General features: G+C 40.7%; 1 protein-coding gene across 1 annotated transcript in view; it reads left to right on the forward strand.

Moving 5' to 3' along the window:
* Positions 1-84: 84 nt before the first annotated feature.
* The window catches only part of cmtm4 (CKLF-like MARVEL transmembrane domain containing 4), a 21553-nt gene continuing 3499 nt past the window's right edge, over positions 85-18138 (forward strand). Inside the window, exons 1-2 of the mRNA XM_074615793.1 lie at positions 85-1240; positions 10936-11112. Coding sequence (XP_074471894.1) covers positions 1055-1240; positions 10936-11112 — 363 coding nt within the window. The 5' untranslated portion in view covers positions 85-1054. The remainder of the gene's footprint in view (positions 1241-10935; positions 11113-18138) is intronic.

Raw genomic sequence — 18138 nt, forward strand, 5'->3', positions numbered from 1 at the left:
ACTGTGTTGTTATATATACCTTGTCCTAATTGTTTATCACTATTATGTAGTCATATTATTTCTTTATATTAATCTTGTCTCTAGGTGGAGGCTTCAGATAAGCCCAGTGGGTTTTTTGCCTCTTCCTGCACTTTATATTATTCATTTATTTTTTTGTAATGTTGTATAATCTTAAATTGTGGAAAAATAAATCAAATAAATAAATAAAAAAAGGATAGTTATAGTGATAATGCTACCCTGGAAGATAGGCTGTAATCCTCTGGAGAATATAATTCATCGAGCCTGGCTGCAGAGGCGATGAGAAAGGAAGACAGTCTGGGAAGAGATCAGTAAAGAAGCAGCAGCAGAGCTCGGTCCTGTACTGTCCTGCCAGCGTCGGTTCCGGCTGGATCCGTTTTGCAGGCTGTTTGGGAATACTTAAAACGGGCGCAGAGCCGACACAAGAATGTGCAGTTTTCCAGAGGGGCGGAGACAAGCTGGCCTCTCATCCACAGGCAGCAGCCTCACCATACAGACCAGCAGCACCAAGTTTACAATAGGGGAAACAATCCGGCTCTCTCTCTCTCTCTGGGCTCTTCTTCTGGGCCATAATGGAGGGATGTTTTTCAGCCGCAGAGACGCGCGTCACGCAGCCTGCTAGGCATTATTCTCCGGTGCTGCTGCTGAACTAACCAGAAACGTCCATGTTGAAGTGACACTGGGATCCGAACAAGTGACTAACATTAGTCATAGAAGTGCGGCTATTTTATAGAGAGCGCAACATTGCAACATTGTAACCAGGAGGAAACAGACGTTCCAGCGTTCCATTAAACGTTCCATTAAACGGATCGTTCTGATTGCGTAATTGCGCGTAATGTTAAAGAGCGTCCTCCAGTTGCGATGAAAAGTGTCCAGTCTGGTTTGTTTTCTCCAGCCACTTCTTTTTCCTCCATCCTGCATGGAACAAAGTGTGCTTTCTGAAACATAACCTGCATCTCGTGAGGTTGGATCCAGGCTGGTTTCGTCAGCGTGGGATTTTATATATGTCGTACAGCTTCTCCCGACGATCATCATCATGAGGACCACCGAGGACGCAGAGGGCTTTGACGGCGAGGCCTCCAACACCTCCATGATCTCCGGAGCCAGCAGCCCCTATCAGCCCACCACCGAGCCAGTCCACTCCAGGAACGTTTTGGGGGGGATCCGGTGCGACCTGGAGTACATCAAGTCATACTTTGGGATTTTAAAGGTGGTCGAAGTGGTAAGTTGTGAGCACATTACTTTAATGTTCATAGATTGGAGGCTATACAGCTTCATTAAAGTGAGTAAAGCTAACTATGACGCACCATTGGTGGATAACACTGAGCAGCCACTAACATATGGACAACAGGGAGAGTACTATTGTTCTTTAAAGCAATAGTTTAACATGTTTAAACTGTATTCTGAGCATTACTGTTTACTTCTGAAGTGGTAGGCTAAATCCTATAATGTTAATTCAAATAGATGTGGCTTTACAGATCCTGGTTTACTCTGCACTACATGCCTAATAGTGGCCAGTCAGGTTTCATGCAAACAGTATGCCCATACCACCACATGACACGTGAAGGTACAGGGGTGAGTTTGCTAAAGACCCCAATTATTATCAATTTAGAAATGCTTTGCACATCTGGCCACACATGTGAATAACTGTATATTTTCAGTAGGCTCTTATTTTGAAGGGATGCATATTGGCTCCAACAAAATGGCTCAGTATTTCAAAGCATAAGCAGCCACTAACATATGGACAACAGGGAAAGTAGGTTACTATTGTTCTTTAAAGCAATAGCTTAACATGTTTAAACTGTATTCTAAGCATTATTACCTTTACTGTTTACTTCTGAATTGGTTGGCTAAACCCTATAATGTCAATTCAAATAGATGTGGCTCTACAGATCCTGGTTTACCCTGCACTACATCCCTAATATAGTGGCCAGTCAGGTTTCATGCAAAACAGTATGCCTACCACCACATGACACGTGAAGGTATACAGGGGTGAGGTTGCTATAAGTTCCCCAATTGTAAATTTAGAAATGCTTTGCACACCTGGCCACACATGTGAATAACTGTATATTTTCAGTAGCCTCTTATTTTGAAGGATGCACATTTGGCTCCAACAAAATGGCTCAGTGTTTCAGTGGTTACATATTGGTGTTATCCCCCAAAAGTGCCTTTATATAGATGTTATTGTTATATGTTCTCTCTTGTGATAAGCTATATCTGTAGGGATTTGGTTTGCATGTTTGTATAAAATTACCTTTCAGATGTGTGACTGCTCTCTGCTATTCCACTGCTGCTCTCAAAGTCCTTAAAGGGGAACTATGCCCATTTTCGAAATTCATACATTGGAAACAAAAATGTAAAAAATATAATGTACATATACAAAAAATGTTAGTAAACACGAACAGTTCCCTCCCAAATCCTAAAACTCAAATTTGTGATGTCATAGGGAATAAAGTGTGGAGCTGCTCCATGGACAATGAATTGGGAGATACTGAGAACGCCAATCTGTGGGTCCACAAAATCAGTCTCCCATTCATTGTCTATGGAGCAGCTCCAGACTTTATACCCTATGACATCACAAGTTTGAGACTCTGGTTTCTGGCTTTGAGAGAGAGAGTAGGTCATTTTCACAAACATTGATTGAACTTTCATAGGCCATGGAAATAATATAGTAGGATTCTTCATTTGGATGGTGTTCCCCCTTAATTAAAAAACAATCATTATCACCATCTCTTTGTCAGGATGTTGTGGTTACTGGAAAAAAAAAACACATTTGCACTGTTAATGTGTGAACTGAGACAGAGGCACCAACAAAGCAAAATGAGGGCTCCCAAAGCTCTGAGAATTCACCAGAGGAGGAAATATCTATCGAGCCATAGCCATATTTCTCTTCTTCTGGTGCCAAAAAACTCAGACACAGGCCTGCCCTGCACACATGATGTAGTGTGTCCACACAACAGGAAAAACCATGGCGTTGAGGAAGCTAGCAATTACCTCTAACAATGTTTGTGGATAGCACATGCAAGCTAGAAGCCCAAACAGTTGGAAGATAATACTGCTGAGTTCTGGCTCCTCTGCTTCTCTTTTAAAACGTTTTGTTTAACTCTAGAAAGAGTTTGAAAAAGCTTGTGGGTGTCTGAGTATCCCACAGGTTTTACAGAAGAGCACAGTCAGCCTGTGCTGTTGCATACACCTGTGATGTTTACCTCTGTACGTGGGAAGTTAGGAGAGGAAGCCATCTGTCATCAGCGTAGGAGAAGTTTGGAGCAAGCAGTAACGAAGAGAAAGATTCATATTCACGGTCTTCATCCTCTTTCACAGCAAATGATACCATATTGTCTTTGACTTGTCTGCTCAATAGCAGCACAAATATAAGTTTTATTTCAGTATTTCTTTAGCTGCAGAGGCCCCCCACAGATAAACAAAAGTAAGAAAATAAAACACATGAATATATATTATTACACGTGTGTAATCATGCTGGTGCCTGGCTTTATGGTTCTAATGTGATTGCCCATGAGTGCACATGATGGTTTAAATATCTGAATAGTAGGGATTCCTCTCATCACCATCGTGATTTGGGCCCACAAGTAGGGTTGGCTATCATTTAAACGTTTGGATACTTATGCTGATACAATACCTTAATTTGAGTACTGATACAATACTTTTTTGATACAAATATTTTTCAACAAACCCTTTTAACAAAATAAGCCAAAGATGTTAAATGTTGTCTAAACACAAGCAGCCATACAAAAACTTTGCCAACATAAAATACAATCTAAAATTGGTAACATTATGATTTAATTGAGGTACTATCAACCTCAAATACAACATATTTGATGCCCGTTTCTGATAGTTTGTGTCTAAGTTCAATAACCACCTCCGCAAGTGAACCTTTGTTTCACAACATTTACCACCAATGTCCAAAAGTAAATACTTGCACACAATATTGCAAAGGCACTACTACAAATAGAATGTAAATGCTGCAAAAAAAAAACACAAGACAGATAGAAATGCAATACAGTTTTGCTTTGTAAAACAATGATGAACAAAATAAGTGCACACCCATCTCTCTGTGCCTGGAAGTTCCTAAATTTTTTTCAGGTATATAATGCAGTGAAATCTATAGTACAGCTATGGTAAAAACATGTGTATAAGCATTTATCTTAGTTCCTTCTGTTTGTACTTTCTATCTACTTGAATGGTTTGTTCAGCGCTGATACTGACTTTCCAGTTGGAGCTAGTCGTATCTCCTTCACCGACAAGGACGGGACCATTGAAAGTCATCCAAGTTTACCTCAGAGGAGGCCTACAAGGCTCGCTGCCAAACGTTAATAGCTTCACTGGCTTGCATTTTTACGGTTTCGTCCTCTAATCGTTTAGCTCCGTGCCAGCTGAGGCAGCGAACTGATTGATGACAATGCAAAGCTGACTGCATGTGATGTACTGTACAAGTACCTGATGGAGGACAGTTTCTGCTTAACCTGGAAACACTGCGAAGGAGGTTTAGTGCCTGTTACTCATATCGCTGTGTTAACGGAAAGTTGCTCTGTGGCTGAAAGGGCAGTAGTCCTGTGTTGTTAATAGATCATCTTTTGTAAGTTAAACAGAGTAGTGATTAGCATCAATGCAAAATGGACTGGTACAGTACAATACATGCTGCATTGTAACTAGGGCTGTCAAAGTTAATGCGGTAACGCAAATTTGTTTTAACACCACTCATTTCTTTAACGCAACATGCAAATTTTTGGTTGTAGCGGGCTTTGGTTTTAAAGCTAGAGTAAAGTTACTGGTATCATATGAAACTAGAAAAACCTAAGAAATCCATTGGTACCAACCATGTCATACTAGCTTGTCGGGATGGAGGTTAAATAACGCTCCAAACTTAGGAAAAACTGGCATGACCATTTTCCCTTGACATCTGACCTCAAGATATGTGAATGAAAATGGGTTCTATGAGTACCCACCAGTTTCCCCTTTACAGACAGGCCCACTTTATGATAATCACATGCAGTTTGGTGCAACTCATAGGTAAGTCAGCACACTGACACAATGACAGCTGTTGTTGCCTGTTGGGCTGCAGTTTGTCATGCTATGATTTGAGCACATTGTCTATGCAAAATGCAGTACCTGTGAGGGTTTCTGGACAATTTTTGTTATTGTTTTGTGTTGTTAATTGATTCCTAATAATACATATATACACATACATTTACATTTACATAAAGCAAGCATATCTCACTCTCATGTTAATAAGAGTATTAAATACAAATCTCCCTTTTAAGGTACATTTTGAGCAGATAAAAAAATGTGTGATTAATTTGCAATTAAACACGATTAACTATGAACAATCATGTGATTAATCCGGATTAAATATTTTAACCAATTTACAGCCGTAATTGTAACACACGCTTCTTAAAAGATCCAAGCACCTTTTTTGCACTCATGGGGGAATAAGTCGTTCTGCTGTATAAAATACAGATTGAATGTAAAGCGGTTGTGATGATGTCAGTTTTGCCAGTCATCACTCAAAAGTTAGTAGGCCCTAAATGCCTCACACAGCTCCTCTGGCAACCATACTTCCTTATGACATTGCCAAGGAAAAGTGTATTATATTACCTTATATCCAGGCCTTGTTTGCACTAAGGAAGACATTTGTGACATTTGCACTGACCCATGCTCACTGAGAAATTCTCTGTTTCCCTCTGCGCAGACCAAGGTGCTAATAGAGCAGTGCAGTTTTTCCACACCAGAACATTAAAATGCATTTTGCACAGGCTTTTATAGAGCCAGTCAACTTGTCATTCCTTGGATGAATGGATACGCAGGCTGCTGCTGACACCGTACTGATCAGAAACAACCCCCAGTAGGATGTAACCTGAGCGAGGTGTGTCCATCCTGACAGCAGGCTTGTCTTTGTCTCTCTGCTGTGACTGGGTCAACAAAGACCAACTGATATTCAGCTCATGACATGCTCCTCTACACACTGACAGGAATCTGATACCTCGTAGGACCTGACAGTACACCAATCAAACCCTCTTTGTTTCCCAACAGGCCTTCGTGATGAATAGCAGTTCACTCATGATGTGAACCCACATTTCCCTTTTTAAAGTCCTATTCTAACAAGTAGTAATTAAATATTATGCTACAGTGTTTTTTTTTTTCAGTCTGTGGATGTTGTGTAATGAAGTTACCAGATGCTCCCAAATGTCAGCGAGCACTTCCTGCTCTGAGAGAGATGCCATAAGCTCCCTTCTCTCTCTGGTTGAAACATTACTTATTCGGAGCTTGTAGGGAGGCATAAAGACAACAAGAACGTTGTGCATGCGTGTAGGGAGACGTGCATGCTGTTGCCTACACACAGCAACACACTTACCTAATCCTCTGGGGTGAAATATAACCTGCATTCAGGCTACATTTTCCGTCACATACACGACTGTGGGCTGCTGCTGAAGCATATTCAACAATTTTTTTTGTGCACTAGGTCCCATAGCACTTGGCGTGCAGCATATAATGTTGCTTAGTCTTCGCAGCGAGGCCTCTTTTCTCCACCATTAATTTTCTGCCCAGAACAGATGGTGTATAAGAAGGGGATCTGAGTTTAAGAGGCCTTCAAAGGAAACTAATAACGTGCATAATCCCAAAGATAAGGATTTGTGTGCATGTGGGAGAGAGAAGAGGAAGAGAGTATGCATGCATGCACATGAACAGGTTGTGCCGGGGTGACATAAAATCATTACTTACAAGATTATCCAGTAGTGCTCTGTGATCTCCGCCTCCTCCCCCGTGGCAGCCTGACACCTGCTACACAGGGAATCGGGGAAAGCAATATGCTTTCTTCAAGAGACATGACATCACCCCTCGGACCATGCAGCCCTCCACTCCTGTTTGGGTGTAACCGTTTTGGTTGTGTTTCAGTCGCAGACGGACTGCTATCCAACTACATGCTCTAATGAGGCTCGAGCAGCTGCACAAAAAGAAACGTTTGTCTTAATGGTGGTCGGCCCAGTGGATTTACTTTCTCTCGTCTTTGCTTTTTAGTGCGTCACTGGTAATGTGACAGCTGGACATGTTGTGTACATGCATTACTATCTGTAGATCTTTAGGTGTTTCCTGTGAGGTGATGTCTCAACCAGAGATTTGTAAGATTGGACAAAGAGTCTCAAACAGGAGAGTTCTCCACTGACAGTTCCCCAGCGCCAGTTGTCACACAACACTTTACTTGTCAGAAACAATAGACTCTGCTCATTAAACTGGATAAACAGGGTTGGCTATTGAGCTGCTGAGAGCTAGGGGAGGGAAGGGGAGGAGAGGAGGGGCCTTTTGTTAATGACACTGTTTGGGTTTGTTCTCAAATGCATTTGGTCAGCAGTGTCAAGCAATGAGATGCAACTAGCTGTGGTGGATTCAAGATCGGAAGAAAATCTATTATTGGGTTACACGTCTCCACTTCCTCCCACTGTACAGAAGTGGAGCCAAAATATCCCGGATACGAGAGCTGCCATCTTGAGATTTTTACGTCATTTGGAGCCAAAGTCTGCGCAGTAGTGATCGGGCGGTGGAGCCGCGGTATCAAGGTCACCTGCCCGAACCAATCGCGAGCTGAGCATGGTCACATCTTGACAGCGAGAGACACTCACAGCTGTCAATCATGACGTCTCACCAGCTTTTTATAGCATCAAATAACTAATTAAAACCAAACAAAACACTTGAACGTACATCAGCGTGATATGAACAACCTAAAATGACAGAAACCATCTTTGGGAAAAAAATATTTGATGTGCACTTTGACTTTTGGCTTTAACTTTGAAGCTTGATGGACACTCTTGAGTCAGATTAGCACCTTAATAAACAAGTTTCAAACTTTTAGATACAACCGCTTCTGAGTGTTTTAGAGACTTTTCTGTAAAAGACATGTGACAAATGTGTTATCTCCAGAAACAGCTTTGTTGTATGATTGGTGAAATTAGTTACTTGCAAAAACGTTGTTCCAAAGACAACTCAAGTCCCAAATAGGCACACCAAAAACAGGACAAATCAATCAATCAGTTTTTCACTTTTCAAAAATGAACATTGTGATTTATGACCAGTCTCTATAGGTACATCTTTTGCAAATGATTTCCCTTCTTACATCTTCTTTAAAATGGGACCTATTTTGCACACAAAGACAGATACAAACACTAGGTGACAGCTCCTATTTCATCTCCATATCAATAGCAGCTCAGAATACAGCTTTGCATGGAGAGTATAAAGGCCAATGATACGTGTGTCTGTGTGTTTATGCTTGTTAGACTGTATCATCTATTATTGTCAAGTAATTTGTTATGGTGGCAAAACATTTGTACGGATTTAAAGGTTATTTTGAGATGGGGCATATGTTGGAGCCATCAGAGCCTCCATGTGGGTACGCATTACAACACATAGTGTTATGTCATGATTTATATAATGGGCCAGGTATAGGGATTTATGGAATAATGTGTTCTATTGATTTAAGTCCATGGCCTTGATGCTTCTCAGTTATCAGATTCCCCCTCCTCTTCTGTGTTATCCAACCATTTTGCTTATATTATTTTCAATTGCTCTTCCCTGTTGCCATGTCAGTTCCCACATAGCAGCCCTGTGACCATCTCTGTAATGTTCTTCCTTCTCTCACTGCCCACCAAAAGTATTCAGATAATCTGACCACATCTCTGAAATCATGCCTGCGTTAATTCCCTTGACTTTGTTGCCCCGGTGACACAGCGGGAGCTGATTTCAAAGAGGTTGGCGTCCTGGTTTGACGATGATTTGCTTGCCGTAAGCTTGATTGTAAATAGTGCTCATCAAAGCTTGAGGCTGCCTGGAATAATAACTTTGCATTATATAAACCTGCCCTCACTGCAGCCAGGGGTTCTTATTTATACAAACTAATATGTGAAAATATAAATGAGTCCAAATTCCTCTTTGAGAGTACAACAAAACTTACCACGAGCAACCCATCGTGCAACCCACATGCTTCTCTGCCCATGACTTTATTGAAAAATATCAATATGATCAGAGACCAGATCATAACCCTGCAACCTTGTATCAAGTCACCAAAGCAATGGAGCAGTGAGACATTCAGTGTTGCTGATGGAGAAGAAGCAGCACTTCAGTCATCTGTTCATGGAAAAAATGACTATGCAGTTTATTGGAAACTTAACACTGTCTTCTACTGTTGTCAAAGTGTTTTCTGCACTCTTAAGCGTTATAAATGAGTTGGTGAGCTTAACAGATTCTGTAACAAATATCTGATATGTTTTTCCCTCTGTCTTTAGAGAAAGAATGTGTCAACACAATATTTTGCTCAACCTCTCAATCTTTCCCTCTCTACATACCATTTGTTGTTTTCATGTCTGTTGCGGCAGTGTCTAAATCAGCCGTGACACTTTAGATTTACTTTGCATGAATGATTTCATGCAACTTCTAGGTACCTTTTGCAAATGAAGGAGAAAGAAAATGAAACGAAAACCTTCACACCACATTCTTTAAAGTAACAGTGTGTGTCATAACTATGTCACCTGATACTAGGAATCGTTGTGTTTTCGTTAGCTTAGAATGAGCCCTTCATATCTACATAAAGAACAGGTCCTCTTCACAGAGTCCGCCATGTTGCTCCGCCATGTTTCTACAGTAGTCCAGAACGGACAAACCAAACACTGGCTCTAGGGAGAGACTTTTGCATTTTTACATTACCTGAAGGCCCCCGTAGTTTTCCAACACGCTTGTGAAACTGCAGTAATGTAAGCCACAGAGAGGAAAACCGTGCTACCGCCAGCAGCCATCTGACTCCCGGATGGCCTCTGAGCGAGGCGAACGGCGTCACCACAGTTTTGCACTCTGCGACTCACATTACAGCAGTCTTGGAAGGGGAGGAGTGAGTGGAGGGGTACTCGGTTGGTTGCAATCTGCAACCACACCACTAGATGCTGCCAAATCCTACACACTTACCCTTTAACACCAATGTAAAGATTCATCTGCTCATGCTCATTTGTAAATCCCATGTAATCAAACACTGTTGTGATGCAGTATCTCATTCCTACTGTACCTTAAGTGCATAGAGGAGAGATAAACACAGATAAGACACAAGGCGTGCCTTAGTTGATATGAACCTGCTCTTCCAGTACAGTACATACCGCGTCTGAACAATGAGTAAATATGGCCCTAAGTGGTTTTGTCATTTGGAACAAAACGTTGCCGTGGACTTTTTTTTCTCACAGTTTAATCTCCAATCATCCCTCAACTGAAACCCATCATTATACAATATACTGTATCAAAACTTAATACAAAATGTCAAACCTGCCCCGCTCTGGTAGACCTGGTAGACCAAGCAGATCTGGTCTAAACTGGTTTGAATTCAGCTGCTCCAGGTCGGTAATATGTCACAGTGGCATTCTTCTGGTTCTGTTATGTCTTTGAGCCAATCGGTAATCTGCGTGTGGTTTTGTCGGGGTCTAGATGGCAAGAGGAACACCTAAATAGCAGAATTCTTCCCATTCTGTGGTTTGTTGATGGATGTTGGCTGGAGGGAGCCATCTTCATAGGCTGCCAGGAGTGGGACTCTAGAGATGGGCTCATGGCCTCTGGTCTATTCATAGGACAATCACTTCATCATCTGGAAAGCTTGGAATTTCAGCACTAACACACACTCACATAAAGTTACAGAAATGGCTTGACCTACAGTACCCCTTTATGCCGTAGAGCAGTATAACCAGGAGGCATTTATTTTGTGATTTTTATTATGCATTGAAGAAAATACATGAAAGATTTGCATGACCAATTCCAGTCATACAAATCCAACGTGTGGTGTAATTGTGTAAGGGTCATTTAGAGGTTGAGACATTTAAAATACACAATATATACAGTATACTCAACATGCCCTTCTACTGTTCTTCTTCACTTCAGGTCCTAGCACTTATTGGATTCATCTGCATAGAGACAATCATGATGTGTTCTCCCTGTGGAGGGGTCTACTTCTTCGAGTTTGTCAGCTGCAGTGGCTTCGTGGTGACGGGAGTCCTCCTCCTCATCTTCAGCCTCAACCTGCACACCAAGGTGCCCCACGTCAACTGGAGCCTCACGGTCGGTACAGACAGACAGAATGTGTCGTATTTGACTCAGCTTAGAACAAAAGGTTCATCACACAGGTTGTGACAAAATTGGCAGCCGGTAACAGCGTCCCCCTTTTTGCCACAGTGTTTTTTTATACAATCACTGGGGCTACCAAAGTGGAAAATGTTTGAATCTGACACATGAGACAGGCTCCACTTCAACTTTGAGATTGCAAGGCTGTGAAGTTTTAGCTTGGATCGGGCAGGTTTATTGTGATCAAATTTAGTTTAGACTGAGTATAACAGCAAACCATCAGCCTCTACATACATATGTAATACTGGACATGGATCATTTAAACTTAAGTATATAAATGATATTCTTGATTATCCACATATATTATGACATTCATCAACTGTCCGACAAAGGGCTCTTATTTGCCCCTCCAGTCTTTAAAATTACCCCTCCTGCTTGCCCCACCCTGGATGGCACATGGGCAAGACAAACCCATAACAACAAAACTGACAAATAGAGAAGTAAAATATATTCATATATAGCAGTATATCATTTTTTATTTTTTTTAAGTTCAAGGTTTAATAGACAGAAATGTTTAAACCCTGTTTACGCTTGTCACTTTTGCTTTTATTTCTCCCCTTGGTGGTACATTTCATGCCATAACTGTCATAAATGTCATGGTCGTATTGAACTATGAACCTAGTATTGTGTATCAGACCTAATCTTTTTCTGAATGCAGTTCCCCTCTGTTATGAAGGCTGCTTGAAGTATATACCCTTGTATTTATTATCAGGCTTAGCACAGGCTCATTATAGCAGCGAAACTGTGAAACTTTATAGTAGAGTATGGAGCTGGTTGGAACTAGGGCATTCAGTTTCAGCGTCACTACCAGGATCTGCATTGTCAGCTGTAACCAAATGAGCTGGTGGGTGTTCTCCAGCAGATACTGGTTGGCTTTCAGTATTTGCCTACATACACACGTTGGTGTGTTCTGAGCTGCTGCCAAGTATCCTCTACAGAGACGAGTGGAAAAAAAAAAAAACAGAGGCCACACAGTGTACATATCGTAGTAAAGCAGTGGATGTTAAGCCAGATGTCCAAATCCAACCATAGATATCAGATTGCTTTATGGCATCCTTGGTACAGTATTCCACCTCATACACGAAGAGAGGGAGTGCCTTTGGCTTCTACTTTTGGCAGATCAACACCAAATGAAAGCGTTTTACAGTCTCCGAGTGGCAGTCCATATAATCTAAAATCCTACTGTTCTGTTCCTTTTCTCCTGAGGTTCACTGGCATTTCTCATGTCGGCTCTGACTAGTTCATTATTTTTCCTCTCAGGTGATTAATAGTCTAGAAATGTGTAATTAACATGTATTGTTTGTGTGCACAGGAGTGTGCAGAAGTGAGTTTGGTTGTCGGTTGCCATTAGACACAGAGGAGGTTGTTCTTCAAAGAAGTTCGACTGGTGGGCTGCGGTCTGGCTCATTGTTATTACTGGAAACATGCTGTTATGCATGAAGATATTGAGTCTTTCATATTTTTTTAATGTATTTAGAGGACAACACGTTCTGTGTTTACAACACAAAAAACGTCTGCTGTTCAGTAAACTGTAGCAAAGAAATGCTTACAGTTTGACTTCACAGTCTGTGCCCTGACTCCACACTGTAGTTAACAAGCACACGATGCTCAGTTCCACTCCACAGTTGTAGGCTGTACCCCATGCTGTTTATGTCTATCAAGTTCAAAGCTGCTCCATTCCCATTAGGCCCCTGGGAATTTCACCATTAGTAAGCATTTCAGATTGTTAACCAACTGTTAACCCTTCCGCTGCCTTCCCCTGTTTCCAGACTCTAAAGCACGGACTGACGCTGCCATTCCTCCTCTGTGGAGCGAGTTGTTTTATAATGCGGTCGAGAGTCTCAGGAGGAGGGTTTTGATCGTACAATTATGTGCTATGTGATCCCATCTGCTCCAATTCACCCTCTATGATGACTTTGGCAGCACGGAGGGGGAAACACAGCTGACCGCCTCTCCCTCCCCGTCAACAGGGAAATGAATGCAGTCCTGGGATCTTATCGTAAAGCCACTTGGTGACTTTTTGTTATTAAGTTGAACTTCAGGGTTTAGTTCGCGTGAATGGGCTTGCTTTGCACAACCGGCTAGAGAGACAGATACAGGCAGACCTCTGAGTGCATTGTTTTCCTAATTCTCACAGCCAAATAGCTGTTGGCCATGCTGAGGGGCTGTGGGACAGAAGTGGGGCGACACACAGAACATTCACGGCCTAAAGGGGGAGGGACATGCAGGGAGAGACGGGTATTAGTGTTGTTATTCTCTTTTTAAAATGAGAGCAACGGTTTGAATACTCTGCCAGTGTGCCCAATATATTCTGGTTGTTTTGTTCTGAGGACAGACAGTATCTTATCACAGTTAATGCGTGAATGAATTGGGTATGAATGAATGACCTGGCTGTCACAGCCTTACACACTAGGAGCGAAGCTGCTGTCTGTTTACACTTTAATTGTAATTCCTATTCATTTTGAAGATTTTTTTAACCAAGTTGCTTGTGCACAATTTATTATTTTAATAGTTTATTTATATCTATGAATTTATTTGATACATTTTGTTTTACAAAGTTTGGAAAGCGATGTTTAAGTCAAGCCTGATGTCGCCTTACACATAAATGAATGATCCCAGTCACTTCCACGCAGTGAGGCATACAGCTTATTAATTAAACACTGGTATCAAATTACTCGGTATCGGCTGATACCCAAAGCCCAGGTAACGCTATCGATATCGGGACTGAAAAATTAGCTGAAGTTGTTAGATGTCATCAAGATTGCTTTATTTTTTGTTTTGAATGATTCTACTTCCATATATACTTTTCATATGTATAAGTGTAGTTGCCAATAAAAGATATAAGAAGCACAATATTTTAAATATGTGCTTATACTAGGGCTGTCACGATATCAGATCTTCACTACACGATTATTGTTGCCAAAAGAATTCACGATAAGGATATTCTAGAGATAGCTATAGAACATTTTGAAAACAAAGAAATAATATCAACGTCATGTTTAACTTTGTTTTATTGTGCATTTTGTTGCTTTTTTGGCAAAAAAAATTACACTCAAAATACGAGCGTAGGGAGACGGAGAGAGAGTCTGTAACAATAGGTGTATCTATAACATAACTTAAGCTGGGGCTGGGTTATTTACACGATATTATGATATATGCATTATATTAACTTATTACATGGCTTGGTTGAATACTCTATTCTGATTGGTCAATCGAGGCGTCCCACGGTCTGTTATTTCTTTATAGCAGACCATTGCTATGTATAACAGACCGTTGCTATGGGCGCAGTTCTGATGTTGGACTCTGACGAACCATTTTTGTGCCAAATTATTGATTTCTTAAGTAAGTAGACGTGTAATAAGAGGGATAACGTACAGCAAACGGGTCATTGTTGTGAAATAAACCACTTAGCGTTGTGGTGCCGCATCACCCTGTCTGTGTTTATTTCACAACAATGAGTGGCTCACTGTACATTATCCCTTACGTATCAATATTTCATATTTAAATATCACAGTTATCGTCAATACCGGTATATGGCGACTTGTTATACTGAAGACAGAATCTGACGGTTATGAGCCAAGATAAGAAGTTATTGTGGATGCCTTATTGGATTGTATTTGTTCAATGAGCATAATTTGTTCATTATTCAAATGATGTATTCATTTACATCCTTACTACACACACATACCAGTGTCAAAGCATCCATTTAGGACCACTGTGTACTGGATAAGATTGCAAGCAAAGGATTAAGATTCCTGTTTGGTTTCAACATAATTTACCCCGTGAACTTCCAGTATGTTGTCTATACGTACAGTATGTATGCATGTGTATGTTAATCCATCCTTGTTTCTCTGTTTGATCCTGTGTTATTCTGCCGGTAATGATCTACATCTCTCTGCTGAATCCGCACACACACAGCTGAGGTTTGTGGTTATTATTAGCCGTAGTCATTAATCTATCATCAGTTCAGACCAGAGGCCACTTTGCTCATGTTGTATTTACTTTACCTACAAGCGGAATCCAATAAAAGCTTTCTTGGTTTTGACAGCTGAAGTTTGCCACCCAAGCAGACAAAAGACATGAAATACTTCCCCACTATCTTTATTTGTCTTTCAGGAAGAATCAGGCGTAGATGTGAAAGCCGGAGAGACATTGTATTTTCGCATGAAGCTTTCTGGCTCTGTGGGCTTCGACTGTCAAGAGAATAGATTTCATAATTAGTGTTCTGCTGCGTCCTAGGGTGTCCATAGTTGCAGTCCACTGAGTATTTCTAGCTTTCATCCTGAGAGCACAATAGAAACATAGAACCACATAGAGTAACATGGAACAATATGTGCTTATACTATATGATTAACCCCTGAATAAGCACCCCCTTTTTTTGCACAAACTCGATATACAAACGGCAAATAAAATTGTTACTGATTTTTAATGACAGTCCTGATCCTGGTCTCTAGAGAACTCTTTGGAGTTTATTATCAAAAAGACTTCACTATTTATAAAGATCCATGTTTACAAAGGTACACACATGGTCATTTTTTTATGGTCTATTTTTTTTTATTTAAATTATTGATATATTTGTACTGTTGCTTTGTGCATGCACTCTTGTTACAAAATAAGCAACTGTTGTCACAGATTTTGTTTTGGATGGTTTACAAAGATAAAGTTATGGGGCTTTGTGCTTTTAGACAATGTATACACAGTTGGTCAAAGTTAACTAAGGATTCAACTGGATGCCATCCAAGATTATGTAACTGATTGTTATAAGGATGATGAATGTCTCCTCAGTGGCCAGTATGTTCGTCTGTCAGGATGACTGGGGTTCGATTCCCCGACAGGGAGAAATATTTATTTTTGGTGGCGGCAGTAGCTCAGGCCGTCGGAACTTGGCTTGGGAAAAACATAAAACTAGGGCTGTCAAGCAGTTAAAATATTGTATTGCGATTAATCGCATGGTGCTCCATAGTAAATCGCGATAAATTGCAAATTAATCTAATTTTGTATCTATTCAAAAAGTACCTTTGAGAGTAGGGGGATTTGTCAAGTATTTAATAAATATGCTGCTTTATGATAATGTATGTATATATTTATTATGGGAAATCAATTACCAACAATGACAAATATTGTCCAGTTACCATCACAGGTACTGCATTTAGCATTAAAAATATACTCAAATCATAACATGACAAACTGCAGCCCAACAGGCAACAACAGCTGTCAGTGTGTCAGTGTGCTGACTTGATTATGACTTACCCCAAACCGAATGTGATTATCATAAAGTGGGCATGTCTGTAAAGGGGAGACTCGTGGGTACCCATAGAATCCATTTCCATTCACATATCTTGAGGTCAGAGGTCAAGGGACCCCTTTGAAAATGGCCATGACAGTTTTTCCTCTCCAAAACATAGCGTAAGATTGGAGCGTTATTTAGCCTCCTTCGCGGCAAGCTAGTATGACATGGTGGGTACCAATGGATTCCTTAGTTTTTTTAGTTGCATATGATGCCAGTGTCTTCACTCTAGCTTCAAAACACAGCCTGCTACAACCCAAAAATCGCAAGTTCCATTAATGCATCAAAGAAATTAGTGGCATTAAAAAAAAATAGCTTGGCGCATTATTATTGCATTAACTTTGACAGCCCTACTTAAAACTCAACTAATTTATATATTTTTAATTTGTTGAAGCGTACTAGTTTGATTCAAAGCTCTGAATCTCAGCAGATACAGTAGATAGAAGACTGTAAAACAAAGGTACAAGCCAGTAATAAGCCAGAGAGCCAGTGGTTTGGTCCAGTCTGTGCTTGTGTTATTTAAGGTTTTACAGAGTGCCGCCTGGTTAAAACGTGGAATTTGGGAAATGAGTGAAACAGAGAGGCCGAGGGTCAACTGCAGGGACTGAACTGTCTGGATGTTGAGAGAAAATGGGATCTGAAAGCTGTAGGAAAGCTTTTCTGCACATGAGAACGGGACACTGGGATGTGAATAGGCAGTATTTCCTGTTTAACCAGTTGAGCGAGAATAACGTGTGTGCCTTAGTGTAATGTTTGCAGTGTGTGTGTATCTGAGTGTGTGTGTGGTGGGTGGGGTTATGATTTTGTTTGCAGGATTATAACACGGGTGTGCACTGACTGTGCCATAATAGGTTGTGGTTCCATATTAATGCGTTACTGATTAAACCGGAGGATCAGAGTGTTTCTGCCCGGCTGAGTTGTCCGCTTCGTCTCTTGCATGTGTCTGTGTGTGTGCACAGTTTCAGTGTTTGTGTGATTGCCATTGTATGAGCGCTCTGTGTCATATGAGAGACCTCGTCTGCCGTGATCACTATCACGAGGGCCGTGCCCCAGTCATGCTTCATTATTAACCCTTCCCTGAATGTCTGTACTGCTGAAAACAGTAGAGTGAAACATCAAAGGGAAGTATCTCTCTCATTCTCCTTCTCATGTGTAAGAAAAGTGGGGGGTGGAGAGAGTTATGTGTGTTTTTATGTGTAAAATGAGGTGCTAGGTGGCTTTTAAGTATGTGCTGTTGGCTTCTTTGCCCTCCTGCAGTTTTAAAGTTAGTGAAGCACCAGTATGCAGTCTGTGCTGGTAAGAAGAGCGTGAGCAAACTCTTTGTTTGTTCAACATGGTGCAACATCATCCAGGATGTCATCTTTTATGACATACTAAACTTTGACCTTTTAATGACTTTTTTATATCATACTATACTATGACCCTTTGACATTTCTCGACATACTAATACTATGTCTTTTGTATGACATGTTTTGACATACTATTATGACTTTTTTTCATGACATTTATCGGCATACTCTGCTATGACTTTTTGGCTTTTTTTGGCATACTATACTGACTTTTTATGACATACTATACTATGACTTTTTATGACATACTATACTATGACTTTTTATGACATACTATACTATGACTTTTTATGACATACTATACTATGACTTTTTGACTTTTTTCGG

Source organism: Sebastes fasciatus, chromosome 2 (assembly GCF_043250625.1).
Source record: "Sebastes fasciatus isolate fSebFas1 chromosome 2, fSebFas1.pri, whole genome shotgun sequence".
NCBI classification, from domain to species: Eukaryota; Metazoa; Chordata; class Actinopteri; order Perciformes; family Sebastidae; genus Sebastes; species Sebastes fasciatus.